The sequence below is a fragment of the Macrobrachium rosenbergii genome, chromosome 7 (assembly GCF_040412425.1).
Source record: "Macrobrachium rosenbergii isolate ZJJX-2024 chromosome 7, ASM4041242v1, whole genome shotgun sequence".
NCBI classification, from domain to species: Eukaryota; Metazoa; Arthropoda; class Malacostraca; order Decapoda; family Palaemonidae; genus Macrobrachium; species Macrobrachium rosenbergii.
In genome coordinates this window covers 32874045-32889077 of record NC_089747.1, presented here as the reverse complement: position 1 = coordinate 32889077, position 15033 = coordinate 32874045, and the positions used below count along the sequence as shown (strand labels likewise).

General features: G+C 42.5%; 1 protein-coding gene across 2 annotated transcripts in view; it reads left to right on the top strand.

The window, feature by feature from the left end:
- The window catches only part of CCT2 (chaperonin containing TCP1 subunit 2), a 36706-nt gene extending 24597 nt beyond the window's left edge, over positions 1–12109 (top strand). For both annotated transcript variants that reach the window (XM_067106961.1, XM_067106962.1), the window contains exons 8-10: positions 331–505; positions 11086–11263; positions 11553–12109. In XM_067106961.1, coding sequence (XP_066963062.1) covers positions 331–505; positions 11086–11263; positions 11553–11929 — 730 coding nt within the window. In that variant the 3' untranslated portion in view covers positions 11930–12109. The remainder of the gene's footprint in view (positions 1–330; positions 506–11085; positions 11264–11552) is intronic.
- Positions 12110–15033: the final 2924 nt, after the last annotated feature.

Here is a 15033-nt window from a genome sequence, read left to right as displayed (position 1 = left end):
ATAAACTGCAGGACAGTAAAAGCTTTAACATAATTTTTAGAGTTGAAAGCAATGTAAATTAGTGAAGAAACAGTAACAGTATCAAATTTTACTTAGCTGTATAATAAACATGGAAAAAATTTGAGTAAAATAATAAATCAAAATGAATGACATTAGCCTAGGCTCAATCCGGAGGTGAAACACCCTCAAATTGGTACAGTATTTCCAGTTCGCATTGATATATCCGGAAGTACGATATACCATGTTCCATTATCTCAGTGCGCTGCTGTATTATTAAAATGTAAATAGGTTTTGGATGATATTTGACTTGCATTTATTTTGACTTTGCAGACAGTTGATTTACAATTATCCTGAGCAGTTGTTTGCTGATGCTGGGGTCATGGCCATTGAACATGCTGATTTTGATGGCATTGAAAGGTTAGCATTAGTAACTGGTGCAGAAATTACATCGACTTTTGATAACCCAGAATTGGTGAAACTTGGACATTGTGATCTCATTGAGGAGGTAAGTGAAGTTTTTTTGGTGTACCAGATTAATTTCAGAATGCTAGTTTTACTAATTAAAAATGAGTTTTACACAGTGTTTTGTGATTGGTCAGTGGAAAAATATCTGGAAAATGTGTGAAAGGTAGCAACATTTGGTTCCTTTCAGTAAATTTGGCCTGTTTATTAAATATTAAGTGAATGCATAGTTTTAGTCTCATCTTTAGGTCTTGACTCTTAAACCAACTCAAGTGGGTTTTCACTTTCATTATGGGCCCATTGTGTAATTTGAAAACTTAGTATGTGCATATTTCATAAAAGTAACTTACCAAGTAGCACTTCGATAGTTTAGTGTAGGTGGCAAGCCCCGTCTGCTACGAGGGTACTGGAAACGACTTAGCAGACAACCTCAGTCTATTTCTGCCACCTCATTAGTCAACATCATGAGTTTGTTGGGTTTTTGGCTTTTCTTCTTGGAAGCTTTTATTAGCTTTTGTCAATATTTTTGCCTTAATATGTCTTTGCATTTAATGTTTGCTATTATAGCGAGGGTTGTAAAACTAGACTAAGTCATCTTACTTTTCACATACTATTTGCAGTAAATGCAGAGGGCAGGTATGTACTAAGGAGAATACTTGCGATGAGTGCAAGGATTGGGATGAGAGAAAGTGGAAAATTCTTGAATCTCGCCTTAATAAGCTGGAAAGGGGTAGGAAGAGAAAGGTGGCCTCTAGGGCGGAGAGTGGAGTTTCTGTTAGCCTAGATTCTACAGTCCTGCTATTCCTGCCCTCTCTCCTATTCCCAGCCTCCTACTATCAGTCCACCTACTTCCGTGCCTGGCTCCCATGCTTTTGACCCCAATGCCATTGCCAGCCTTGAATCCAGGTTCGGTAAGAAAATAAACCTGGTAGTGCATACTGTGTCCGAGTTAGGGGGCATCCCTGAGAGTCCAAATGGATAAATTGTTTCAAGATAAAGTACCTAGAGATCATAAAGTGTCTAGTGATACTGCAATGCAAGTGGAGGAGGTGGCTATTCATCCCGCTGGCTCTCCTAGACGAAGGTCCCTGTCCTGTCCCCCTAAACCTGTGAGAAGTCATACCGGAAGTCCAAGGGAGGCCAGTGGGGTTTGCCCACGGGTAGTTGTCCCCCTCAGTCGAGCCTGTTGCACGAACCTGGGTTTCGACACACTGCCGTTGGAAAGGCATCTCTCTGGATGTGCATCATTTGTTGTTAAGTTTGGAAGAATCCGGTTCTGATAGCAGGCACCACAAGCGTTTACTCGATTCGTCCCAGCCATTGAAGAGGCACACGGACGACGTTGGTCACTCTTCTCCACTGCCCGTTAAGCTGTACAGGGAGGCATCTCACAGTCCACAGCCTTCATGTAGCTATGCTGTGGATCCCTCTGTCTTTGCCACAATCCAACTTCCTACTTACCCATGGGATAGTCTAGAGACATTCTCTCCTGAATGTGCATCCTTTGAGCACCCTCCTTTGGCTTACAAGCACCCAAAGGACCATCTTGACACTTGTTGTCCCCGTCTAAGCACCCGTCTCACCCCGAGCGCCCAGCACCAACTCCAAGCACCTAGTGTCAGCTCCCAAGCGCCCAGCGCCAGCTTCCAAACGCCCAGCGCCAGCTTCCAAACACCCAGTGCCAACTCTTCATCACCAATCTACTGCTCCTGAGCACCAAACACCTGCTTTGGATCAAGATGTGCCTTCTTTGGTGCCTATCAGGCAACATTTATCTGAAGTTGTGAGCTTATTCAAGAAAGATCCCACCTCCAAGCCTGCTCATGATTTGTCCCCCTTCTCTGATCTCTGCTGAAGAAGGAGATTATCCAAGACCCTGCTTGTCCTTCAGCATATGCAGCTCCTCTTCTCTACCTGTTGGCAAGCTTTCCCTCATTTTTCGCTCCAGCTGCCCTGGTCTCACCTGCATTGACCTTCCTGAGGATAACTCCAGGCTCCCCAAGATGGTTCTTTCCTCATCGTCCAAGGAGCTCAAAGAAATCAGAGACTGGCTTTCTGCTAAGAGGGAGAGCAAGGTAAGACTCCTTGCACCCTTCCCTCCTCTCGTCTGATTAAAAGGAGATACCTGTTGTATGCGACTGGAGGGGGAAGCTCCTTCTTTGGGAGTCGCTGCCTCCTCCCAGGGGGATTTCTCTGACCTCATTGACTCTTCCCCTCGCTTGACCTTTGCTTTGGCGAAGATAATGTTCTCATCGCCAGAGCTAAACCACTCAGTTTGGACGGTCAGAATCCTTGCCAAGAAAATCGAAGACTACAAGGACTTGGATAGGAACTTTGCATCAGATTGGTTGGGGGTTCTGTTGTATGCAGACAAAGCCATCAGAGATGGCTCTTTGTAACTTGCAGCACTTTTCTCGGTGGTGGTTCTGAAGAAGCGAGAACTTTGGTGCTCCTTCACCATCAGGGGAGTCGCACAGTCCCAGAAATTGGCACTGTTATTTTCACCTCTAGATCCTCTTCACCTTTTCCCTCAAGAAGTCCACTCAAGACCTCTTAGCACAGTCCTCCAAACGCCCTAAGGATTCATGATCTTTTGTGCCTAAGATGGGCTCTCCTCTTCAGCAGCATCCCTTTCATGGAAGCAAACTCAGGTCGCAACCCAGATCCCTCTCCAATGTCCATTTCTTAGCAAGAGCCATCAAGAGGAGCTCTTCCAAGGCCTTGCCTAAGAAATAAAGAAGTCCTTCGTGCCCCAGTAGGAGCCAGACTTCTCCATTTTTGGGAGAAGTGGAGTCACAGAGGGACAGAACAGTGGATCGTCAAGGCTCTGAAGGAGGGCTACTCCATCCCCTTCATGGAGAATCCTCCTTTGGTCACTTCACCCATCGTCTTGACGGCCTACTCAAAAGGCTTGGAGAAGCATTTGGCCCTTTTGAAGGAGATATCCTCTCTCTTCTAAAGAGAGACAGAAGTCGAGGACATTTGCGCAGAGGGCTTCTACAATCATCTGTTTGTAGTCTCCAAATCATCAGGGGGTTGAAGACCAGTCCTCGACATAAGTGCCCTCAATCTCTTCGTAAGGAAGACGAAGTTCAAGATGGAGACAAACCAGTCAGCCCTGTCATCTATTTACCCTGGACGATTGGATGATAACATTGGATATGCAGGACGCACACTTCTATATTCCCATTCCTCCAGACTCCAGGAAGTATCTCAGGTTTGCCTTCCAGGGCAAAGTCTATCAGTTTTAGGCTCTTTGCTTCAATATGGCCTCTCCACAGCACCTCATGTTTACTCAAGTCCTCTCCCTTCTTGCAAAATGGCTTCATCTGATTGGCATCAACATCAGTCTTTACCTGGATGACTGACTTCTTTGATCCTCTTCGAAGGAAAAGTGCACGAAGGACTTGCAAACCATTCTTCGCCTTACTCAGGAACTAGGTATACTAATGAACCTTCAAAAGTCCCAGTTAGCCCCTACACAAGAGATCCTCTATTTGAGGATGATTCTCAATTCTTGGACTTTCTGGGTTTTTCCGTCCCCCAAGAGAATCGTCATCTGCATCCAGATGATCCGCAGTTTTCTCGCCCTCATCTTGTTCGGCCCATCAATGGATGAGCCTTCTGGGGACTCTAGCTTCCATTGAGACGTTCGTCAAACTGGGCAGACTCCACAAGAGACTCCTTCAATTCTACTTCTAAGCCAACTGGGTTAGGAAAAACCAACCAGACTCTGTCGTGTTTCCCATAACTTAAGAAATCAAATTGGACCTCCAATGGTGACTGTCCAAAGGAAGACTTTTGCAGGGAAAGTCTCTTCATCCTCAGAACCCCAGCCTAGACTTTTACTCAGATGCCTCGGATCTAGGTTGGGGAGTCAGGAAGTTTCCGAGACATGGTCCCCAGAAGAACGGAACCTTCATATCAATGTCACGGAGTTAAAGGCCATTCTTCTAGGTCTCCAGTGCTTCTCGACCATGACCTACAGCAAGACAGTGGTAGTCCATGCGAAAAATACCACCGCACTGACATATATTCGGAAGCAAGGAGGCACTCATTCCTTTTCTCTCTGCTAGGCAGCAAAGGACTTCTCCTATGGGTAGGCCAAAATCGAGTGACACTGGTCACTCGATTTATTCAGGGGAAACTTAACGTTCTGGCAGACAAACTTAGCTGCTAAGCCGTCGGAAGCAGGTCCTTCCCACTGAGTGGACCTCGGATCCCCTGGTCTGTCTCGACCTTTGGAGATAATGGGGCAAACCGACTTTGGACCCGTTTGCCACCTCAAGAAACCATCAACTCCCCCTCTTCTGCTGTGTAGGCCCGGGTCCCCTGGGATGGGCGAAAGACGCCATACTCCAAAACTGGTCCAGCCTGGATCTGTACGCCTTCCCGCCCTTCAGTATCATGGTAAGGGAAGTGCTGAACAAGTTGGTCTCACACCACAACGTCTCAGTGACCCTCATACCCCCGTTTTGGCTCATGAAGGAGTGGTTCCTGGACCTTCTATGGCTTTTGGTGGACTTCTCGGGGCTATTTCCCCAAAAACTGTGGCTACTCAAACAGCCTCACCTCAAGAGATACCACCAAAGGTTGTCCGCTCATGCTCGGACAGGTTTCAGACTGTCAGGAAGCTTGGTAGAGCAAAAGGTTTTTCAAGAGCAGCTGCAGAAGCTATTGCAAGATGCAGCCACTAATCTTCTTGCAACATCTACCAAGCAAAGTGGGCATTTTTTTGTAGATGGTGTCTCAGACATAACTTCTCGTCATATGAGACATCAAACAGCGGATTTCCTCCTTTATCTGAGGACCTCTAGAAATCTGTCCTCTTCCACCATTAAAGGGTATCAAGCTATGCTTAGCTCAGTTTTTAAGAGGTCTGGACCTGTCATCAAACCCTGGATCTTAATGACCTCATCAAGTCCTTCAACACTTCTAAGCAGAAGGAGGCTGATTTGGTTTCCTGGAACCTAGACATAGTGCTAAAGTGGCTCACAGGCCCTTCTTTCGAACCCCTCTGTTCCGCTTTCTTAAAAGACCTCACTCAGAAGACACACCTCCTTGTGGCTTTGGCTGCTGCAAAGCATGTAAGCAAGCTGCAGGCTATTGATAAAAGGGTAGGCTTCTCCCAGGAAGATGCATTGTGCTCTTTTCTCCTAGATTTCCTAGCCAAGAACAGGGACCCATCCAAGGCCTGGCCTCATTCCTTCCACCTTAAGAGTTTAACGGAAATCCTTGGACCAGAGAAGAAGAAAGGGTTCTTTGCCCAATTAGAGCCCTAAGATGATATCTGTATACAGGACCGAGAAGATCAGAGGGCCATCCAACAACCTCTGGTGTTCTGTCAAGAATCCTCCTTGTCCTCTTTATAAGAAGACATTGTCATTCTTCCAAAGGGATCTGATTTCCGAGGCGCAATCTCGGATTCAGGAGGGCATTTTGCCTTTCAGAGTGAAAATACATGAAGTCCGAGCAGTTGCTGCCTCTCTTGCTTTCAGGTATATGCCCCTTCCGTCCATTCTTCAGTTGACCTTTTGGAGGTGCAAATCGATCTTCGTGTGTCACAACTTGGAGTCGAAACAGTGTTTGAGAATTGCAGTACCCTGGGGCCATTATCAGTGGCTGGCATAGTATTGGGGGAAGAAGCATTGAAAGCATTCATTCTCTCCTGTCTCTTTGCCTTGAAGTAGGGTGTCGAGTTTTTGGGGAGCCTGTGGGTACTTGTACCTGGAGTACCCACCATTCTTAGTGGATGGGTAGTGATGTTTTGTCAGTGTAGGTGATAGCGTTGTCTGGGTGTGTGGTATGTTGGTGCTGCCCCCAGGGCAAGGGCATTTATGTATGTCTTGTCAGTGATCAGGCCTATCCTCTGCTGCAAGACTCCCACTTACGTAGAGGCGACCTGCGGCTCAACCGCCACACCAGTATTCACCTGCAGTAGCTCTCTTATTAGGTAAGGAAACAACAAGCATTGTTTCATTGCTAACAGTCATTTCTATTTCAAAGTCATTACCATACTTTAATGTTTTGGAGTAGAATATGTCCATGTATTCCACCCTTATCAATGTGGGATTCAGTTATGTAATTACTTGGCAAGTTACTTATATGAAAATAATATTTTCATAATAAAATTAAGTTTCATATATACTTACCAAGTAATTACAGAATCAGAGCCCTCCCTCCTCCCCTCTCATGGACATAAAGGCACAAACACTATGAGGTTGTCTGCTAAGTCATTTCCAGTACTCCCTTAGTGGGCGGGGCTTGTCACCTACACTAAACTATCGAAGTGCTACTGCAATTTTTAAATAAAAGGCTGCCGTGCAAGCTAGAAACTATAGCTATGTAATTACTTGATAAGTACATTATATATGAAACTTAATTTTAATATGAAAATATAATTTTTATGTCAATATTGGGTGGAAAATACCTGCAGGTAGTTGTATTCCTGCTCCTTAGTTAGCATTATGTCCACCTGGTAGCACCTGGATTTTGGCCCCAAGCTTATGGTACAATCACCTGCTCCCTTGTAGGTTGACACCTCTTAGGCCCAGTTGGTAATACATAGATTTTGGGGCCCTGACTAGCAGGAGGACCTCTGAGTAAAGGTGAAATCCACGGTGAAAAATTTGGCCTTAATTATGAGCTTTGGAGTGCCGTGTCCCCTTAGCTTCAAGTTTGGACACCTGGTGAATGACCATGGTAAGAGCCAGTAAGAAACAGCAGGCCTCACGGACCTCCATCTGCTAGAAATTGCAGGTTAAAGGAACCGACTATCCTTTTCTCTATTCATCCAGCGAATCTTTCATAGATTTCACGTCATTATTGGATAGACACAATTTAGAAATGACTACCAGGTGCAGGCATAAAGGGAGTTCTAAGATTTTTGCAGTTTGTAAATGGTACAGACAAATTGGAAACAAAAAATTATGGTACGGATAAATTGAAAACAAGAAATTAGAGCGTGAAGAACCCCAAATTAAATTGGGAATCTTCGATGGGTAGAGAAGGACTTTAAAAGTTATGAACTGGACACCTTAGCTGTTTGTAAATCTTACTGTTTGGGAATGGGAAAAGAGATTGGAAGGTTTTAATGTGTATGTTTAGAAAGAGCAGATGGAATTGGTAAAGGAGTGTGCATTCATCTTAACACCAAATGCAGGAAATGTTCTGACTGGAGACCATTGCTGTTATTATTATTATTGTATTTTCAGTATCTTACTATTTTATTAATGTTATATTAAGTATATTATTTCTTGTAGGATAGGAATAAAAACAGTGCAATATGAGTACAATGTTATGATGTGCTATGCACCAAGAATATGCAAATGAAATTACCAGAAAGGTATATATAAGAAATGATGAAATGAAAGAAAGAATTGAGAGGAACAGTGAATGTATGAAGGAAGTTACAGGGCTTAAGGGAGAGTGGAAACAAAATTTGGGAGCAGTTTGTTAGCTTTTAATACTACATATGATCTAATTTCTGTTACTTGGCTAATCATAGGACATCTGATGGCACCCAGGGAAACCAAATAGATTGCACCGTCATTAACAAATAGAAAAAAGTTAATGATATGTATAGGAGCAGATGTTAGGAGTGATCACCATTAGTCATTGCTTCACAAAAGCAGAATTTACATTTCTTAAAACCATATCTGGGAAGGTGTAGACAGACAGTGAGGACTGGATTAACATCGGGAGTATACATCAGTTTGTAGAAGTACTGGGATAGGGGTCAGCAGAATGGAAACCTAGTGTATCAACTGAGATTGGGGTACAATAAAAACAGACAAAAGCAATAGGTACTTTCAGAACAACTTTCAGAAGGAGAACAACACAAAGTAGAACTTGCTGAGAACTCAAGTCTAAATAAAGTCTCCATTACATGCAAGAGGGCATAGGGGAGAATACAGTCACCACCCTACTTACGAACGAGTTACGTTCCGGATGGCTGTTCGTATCTTGAATTGTTCGTAAGTTGATTTTTAATATGTAGTGCATAATTTTTGTTGATGTTTACATTACCTAGTTAACTCAGAGGTCATAGATTATACATACTATTTTCACTGCAATTTTAAATCATGCTGTATTATGAAGAATTATTTTGGATACTAGAAAGGCACAAAGAAGAAAATAAATTAGATTCATGCAACATCTAAAATTTGTATTTTTTCCATACTTTGAGAGTTATGAATTAGGAGAGAATTTCGCTGGAGCACCATCTGACATTGGAAGTTCATAAAGTAAACAATCCACACCGCCGTCTATTGACAAAAATGCATACCAAATGTTTTCTATGAGGAAAAGTAATATAAAACAAGTGAAAAATGCACTGAAGTTTCTTCAGTGCAGTCGAGTTTTCTGTACAGCGTTTAATCAAGGCCACTGTAAATAGATCTATCTTTTGGTATTCTCGGTATAATGGTGTATGAGCTGGGCCCATGAATCTTTAACCATGGCCCAGTGTTTGCCTGTCCTATATTGTTGCCAGATGCACGATTATGGCTAACACTAACCTAAAAAAAATAAAAACTACTGAGGCTAGAGAGCTGCAATTTTCTATGTTGATGATTGGAGGGTGGATGATCAACATAACAATTTGCAACCCTCTAGCCTCAGTAGTTTTTAAGATCTGAGGGCGGATGACAGACAAAGCCAGCACAATAATTTTCTTTAAAAAAAAACAAAATTGGGAATTCTTCAAAGAACGAGTTAAATCGGGAATATAGAAACAAATAGGAATATTTTACAAGTATGAACAAGTATTCCCATGATTGTAAAAAGAATTGGTAGTTAATCATGAGGATATTTGGGATAATCAGGGAAGGGGGTTAAAGGAGGAGACTCCTCTTCCTTGTGTTCTGTTCTTTGCAAAAATTCTTACTAGAAGAATAGGCATGCAGAGCAAAATCTGAACTTGTGACCTTGTCTGCTCATATCTATGAATTTTTGTAACTTGAATGTTCATAAGTAGGGTGGTGACTTATGGAAAAAGTCAGATAAAGTTGACAAAGCCATGTTTTAAAATTCTTCTATTGGTGTTAGAGTGACCCACTGATCAGTGAAATGTCTATGGGTGAACACAATGTGGAAAATAACTGTCTAAAGGGGGGGAAAAAAAAGCTATGTTGGCCAAAACATTTTTGTGGTGCCTGGGCATGCAAAAGTATGAGGGTGTTAATGTGACTGATGATTCAGAAGCAGAAGGAAACCTGAATGTGAAGTGGAATCAGTCAGTGAAAAACTTGGGATGTGGTAAACCTCAAGCAATGATGAAATCACTAGAGATGATTTTAACTGAAACCGAAATGACGCCTCGAATACTAAATGGACTGCCGTGTAGAGAAGGGAATGAGGAGAAAAAACTTGATGATTTAGAACTAGAGTCGTAATAAAGAAAAGTGACCTGGGTGAATTGGTTAAATATAGAGACTGCACTGCCATTAGTTGTGATGGAAATGTTCAGCATGCTCATCCTCCATAGTCTAAGGAAAGAATTTAACAAAGTCCTTAGTGGTGGGGAAATTTTATAACAGCTTAGCTGGTTTCCCTTCTCATAGTTGGGGATAGGAGAGGTTTCAATCGGAGAAACAAGAAATTTGACAGACTTAAAAGATGTTGATTATCATTTCTTATCAGGGGAAAAAAATACAGGAAATACAAATATTAATAGAATGTATCATATACACTTATGGTACTTGTAAGCGATGTTAAAGCATCAATAACGGCAAAACACGACTAATGGCAGAAGTCAACTTACAGCGCAGCTCTGGAACGGGTTCCGCGCCATAAGTCGAGGACCTACACCTAGAAAGATGGGACTTACATTAGAGCTAAGAGAAACATGCAAAGTATGTACAAATGGGTGAAATGAAAATGATTAAGAGGTTGCCTATATCAGTTATTTACGAACTATAATATCCAGTGTAGGTTCTCTTGAGTTGGAATTCAATTAATGACTAATAGGGGCAAATCATATACTGATTAGTAGACAGATGATGATTTAGAAATCAGAGAACGGAATTACATTCATAAGGTTGTATGTTAGTATTCTGTGCATTAGCATTCTTATTTCTTGTGAATTTCGATGAGTATTGCTGTGTAGATAAGATTTGTAATGACTGAAATTTCATGTAAAGAATTTTGCCAATTTGAGAATAAAGCTTTGAAAAGAATAATTTGAGGCAGATGACAGGAAAAATGATAGGGGAAATTACTTAGATTCCATTCCACATGCCAATGAGATGATAATGAAAGGTGGAGTTGATTTCAGTATGTCTTTAACCAACCCATTAAGGAATAGTATGGATGGTGTCAGGTGGGCTCTTGTGGGCACAAAAAGAGTTGGAAGACCAAGACCTTTAGTGAATGAGGTTAGAAATGAGAGGATACTTGGCAAAATGAAAGCATGGGAAAGGCTTAGCGGCAGAATTGCACAGAAGCCCTCTACATGATGATGATTTGGCGTAATCATTTTCCCTTCATATGGTGGGAAATGTAATGAACTTAACTGAATTAGGGCTGAATCACATCTATCCTTAACTTACTTGAGAAGGGAGACACTGTCTTGATGTGACCCATTTACTGCAAACAAACTGAGATTATATTTTCATGTTCCAGTGTATTATTGGTGAGGACCGCATGATTCGCTTCAGTGGAGTACCTCTTGGGGAAGCTTGCACTGTTGTGTTGAGGGGTGCTACAAATCAGATTCTTGAGGAGGCTGATAGGTCACTCCATGATGCCTTGTGTGTATTGACACAGACTGTTAAAGAGACACGTACTGTGTTTGGAGGAGGTGAGTTTTTCAAGTGTATATGTATATTGCTGAGCATCAGTAGATGTAGCAGGCCTGCAATCATCATAGTTTAAGTTGTTGAAGGCTGCTCTCTCTCTAATGTTCTGAAACATTTTAAGAAAATTATCAGTTTTATTAATTATTCCATGAGTGCACACCACAGTACAAGACAGATTTTTTTATTAGTCAGTGTGTGTTTTTGTCAAAGAAATAATAAATTACAGTTTTAACAGTAGGATTTTGATTACCAATATGTTTGTTTTTTCAAGCAGTATTCTTGTAATTTCAGGTTGCAGTGAAACACTGATGGCTCGGGCTGTCCTAGATGCTGCCACTCATGTGCCAGGCAAGGAATCTTTGGCTATGGAATCCTTTGCAAGGGCTCTTCTCATGATTCCTACCATCATTGCAGACAATGCTGGTTATGATTCAGCTCAACTAGTTGCTGAACTCAGGGCAGCCCATGCAGAGGGAAAATCCACCATGGGTTTGAATATGGAGTTGGGAGAAGTTGCATGCATGAATGATGTTGGCATTACTGAAAGCTTCCAGGTCAAGAGACAGGTCCTGATGTCTGCTGCTGAAGCAGCAGAGATGATTTTGCGAGTTGATGACATCATTAAAGCAGCTCCTAGAAAGCGTACAACTGATACAGGTTATTGTTAAAGGAGTTGGAGAGACTTATTCAGAAAGATGTTAGAAAGTGATACTGTCTCAGCCTTTTCTTACCATTGCACATTAATGAATCTTTCAACATTTTTCATTATCTTGCTTTACTCAACACTAATTTATCTATGACTAAGCTACTACATATAATGGAATTTTTCTAAATAAATTCTGTTTGAAGAAGATTGTTTCATTTCTCTTTGTAGATTTAAGATTTAGAAATGGGATTATGTCATTTGGTATTGGTAGTGTTTGTAGGGCTGATAGTCTTTAGATGCGGTCGAGTTAATACCATTTGCTATACAGTAATCTTGTTTTACACTGTTTGTTAGCTGTCTCCCAGGATCATTTTATCTGGCGTCATCTATTAGTTTTGCATAGTTTGTTTCTGCTGTGTCCACAGTAGTTTTTCCAATTGCAATTTTTTATCACCATATTTGTCCAAAAAGATTAAACATTTACATGAGTCTTCCTTCACCACCAACAATAAATTGCTCCGATATAAATACTCCCTACACCTTCATATTAGGAGATTCCGGTGCGCTTCACGTGACTCGGCTGACTGCAGACTCGTTCTGCTGAAAACCAGTATTTTCCTGTTAACCCAACCTACCCTGGTCAGACCTACCCATGCTTAGCCCAATAGCTTCCTAGCTGAGCGCGTTATAAGACATCCTCAGATGCTCCTGTTTCTTGTAGTCTCAAAGTTAGCTTTGTGCAATGTGTAGTGGTTTTTGTACTTATACCCATGTTATTCTACTGAACTTATTTGTCTGTTTAACAAGTGTCGTATTTTTGCTCACAGACTTACGCTCTTTTCAGAAAATAAAGATACCCCCTCTGACTTAATTAATCACACGATCAAGCATTGACGTAGGGTTGCTTGTTCAGTTTTGCCCATCCTTCTACACTGGTGCTATTTTGTGGTTTCTTTGCTAAAATTTTTAAGTGAATTATTGTGCTTTTAGTTGTACAAGTACTACAAGTATTTTTAGGGTTTTTTTGTTCCTCATTGCAGGTCCCGGCTGGTTATCGTTATAATGTGGTTCGATTAGCTAGGTCCCAAGCTCTGGTTCAGGATCCCTTCAGGCTTTGATTCTCCTGACCAGCCAATGAAGAATTAGAGGAATTTATTTCTAGTGACAACGAAAGTAGAAATTCATTTCTTGTAGTTATAATGTGGTTGTTCTCAGTGAGATTCCAAATAGGAGCTGTAGGTCCAGAGAATTTCCCCTACTACACCTGGTAACTCCAACTTGGTTCTTAGCCACGTCCAAGATAAGTCTAATCCTTCAGGATGGTGGCGCGATCAGTAGCACAACAGTGCAGGTACAGGACAGGAGTCTGGCTGGACTGCTGCTCTCTTTAAGCCCTTCCCTACCTTTAGGAGACAACCATCAGCAGGACCCAGCAGTTTGCAATGGAAGAGACGGAGAACTCCCTCTCCTGAGTCACTCTCCTCGGCAGCCAGCTCCAGTGCATAAGTGGCCTTATTTTTCTGATTTTCCCTCTCAGTCTGTAAGGAGAAAGAATCACCGTACCATTGACGGATTGGATCACAGACGTGAGAAACTTCAGAGGAACCATCAATCTTCATACCCGTCCGAGGACATTTCCTGCACACATTCTGGAAGCGTAATGCAGTATGTGCTTCCTCGAGGTATGAGCGACAAGGAGACGAGAGCCATCTTTCACTCGACAATGGTCCATGCACCAGTCTGTCACTCCTCAGTCTCCCTTCCCTTCTGGCCCACCTCCTGCTCACGTTCCAGAAGCGTGACATGTCACAGTGATTTTGTGGAGTCTGTCCATCTCATCGACGTTCTGGGAAGGCCTCCCGTTCACATTCTAGAAGCATAACGTGGCATGGTGCTTCCTCGAAGTCTGAGTGGCAGAGAGAGAGGAGCCGCATCTCTCCTCAACATTCCTGACAACGGTCTCCACCGTTCTCTGAGTTGGGATTTGGACGGAGAGTTAAGAGGGTTTCCGTTCTCAGATGAAAGAACCAGACTCCGCAGAAGAGACGCCCAGTCACAGCAACGGAAAAGACCGGGCCTTGCAAGCCGGAGAAGTCCTTCAGAACTGGAAGAAAAACTAGACTTTACCCTTCAAGATCTTCCGGAAGAGGAACTTAGCTTCGCAGACTTCATCTCAAGGATAAGGGAGAAACTGAAACTCCTGGAACCTGAGAAAGAAAAACCTGAAGACACCTATGGCTCTTCCTTCATGGAACAAATGTTGGAGACCATTACAGAAGCCAAACATTCCATCAGTCTTCCTTGATCTCCGGTGGTCAAGTCTGCTATGAAGGAGGTAGATAACCTTATTGCTAGACTATTGCCAAGGTGCAGTGCTCAAATCATGGTGTTTAGTTATGTGTTTTAAGGCTTTCTCAGAAGGGGCAAAGAAATTTTCAATTGCCAATTGTGATTTGAACATTGCACCTTAGCAATTATCTAGCCACAAGATAGCTCTTCAGGTCCTTCTGAAGACCACTTCGAAATTTATAATTTTGGCATGAGAATTTTGAGCATATACATCTCTAGTTCTCCAAAGAAGAATTTCCAGATAGGCAGGAAAGTGTACTGTATTCACAGTCCTGCGAAGGGAACTTTGCTTGACGAGTCAATGGAGGGGGCAATAATTTCTCAGACCTGAAAGAGGCTAGGGAACCTTCTTCCCTTGCTATAAGGTTATCTACCTCCTCCATAGCAGACATGACCATTGGAGACCAGGGAAGACTGATGGAATGTTTGGCTTCTGTAATGGCTCCACCATTTGTTACGTGAAGGAGTCGGTGGGGCCTTCAGGTTTTTCCCTTAGGTCCCAGGAGTCTCAATTTCTGCCCTAGAGATGATGCTTGCAAAAACTAAGTTCCTCTTCCAAATCTGAAGGACTTCTCCAGCTTGAGGGACCCAGTCTGTTCTGTTCTTCATCCTGTTGCTGTGACCAGATGTCTATTCTGTGGAGTCTGGTTCCTTCAACCGAGAGCAGAAACCCTCTTAATTCTCTGTCCAAATCCCCACTCAAAGAACAGTGGAGGGACCGTTGTACGGAACACTAAGGAGGGAGGTAGCTCCTCTCTCTCTCTGCCACTCAGACTT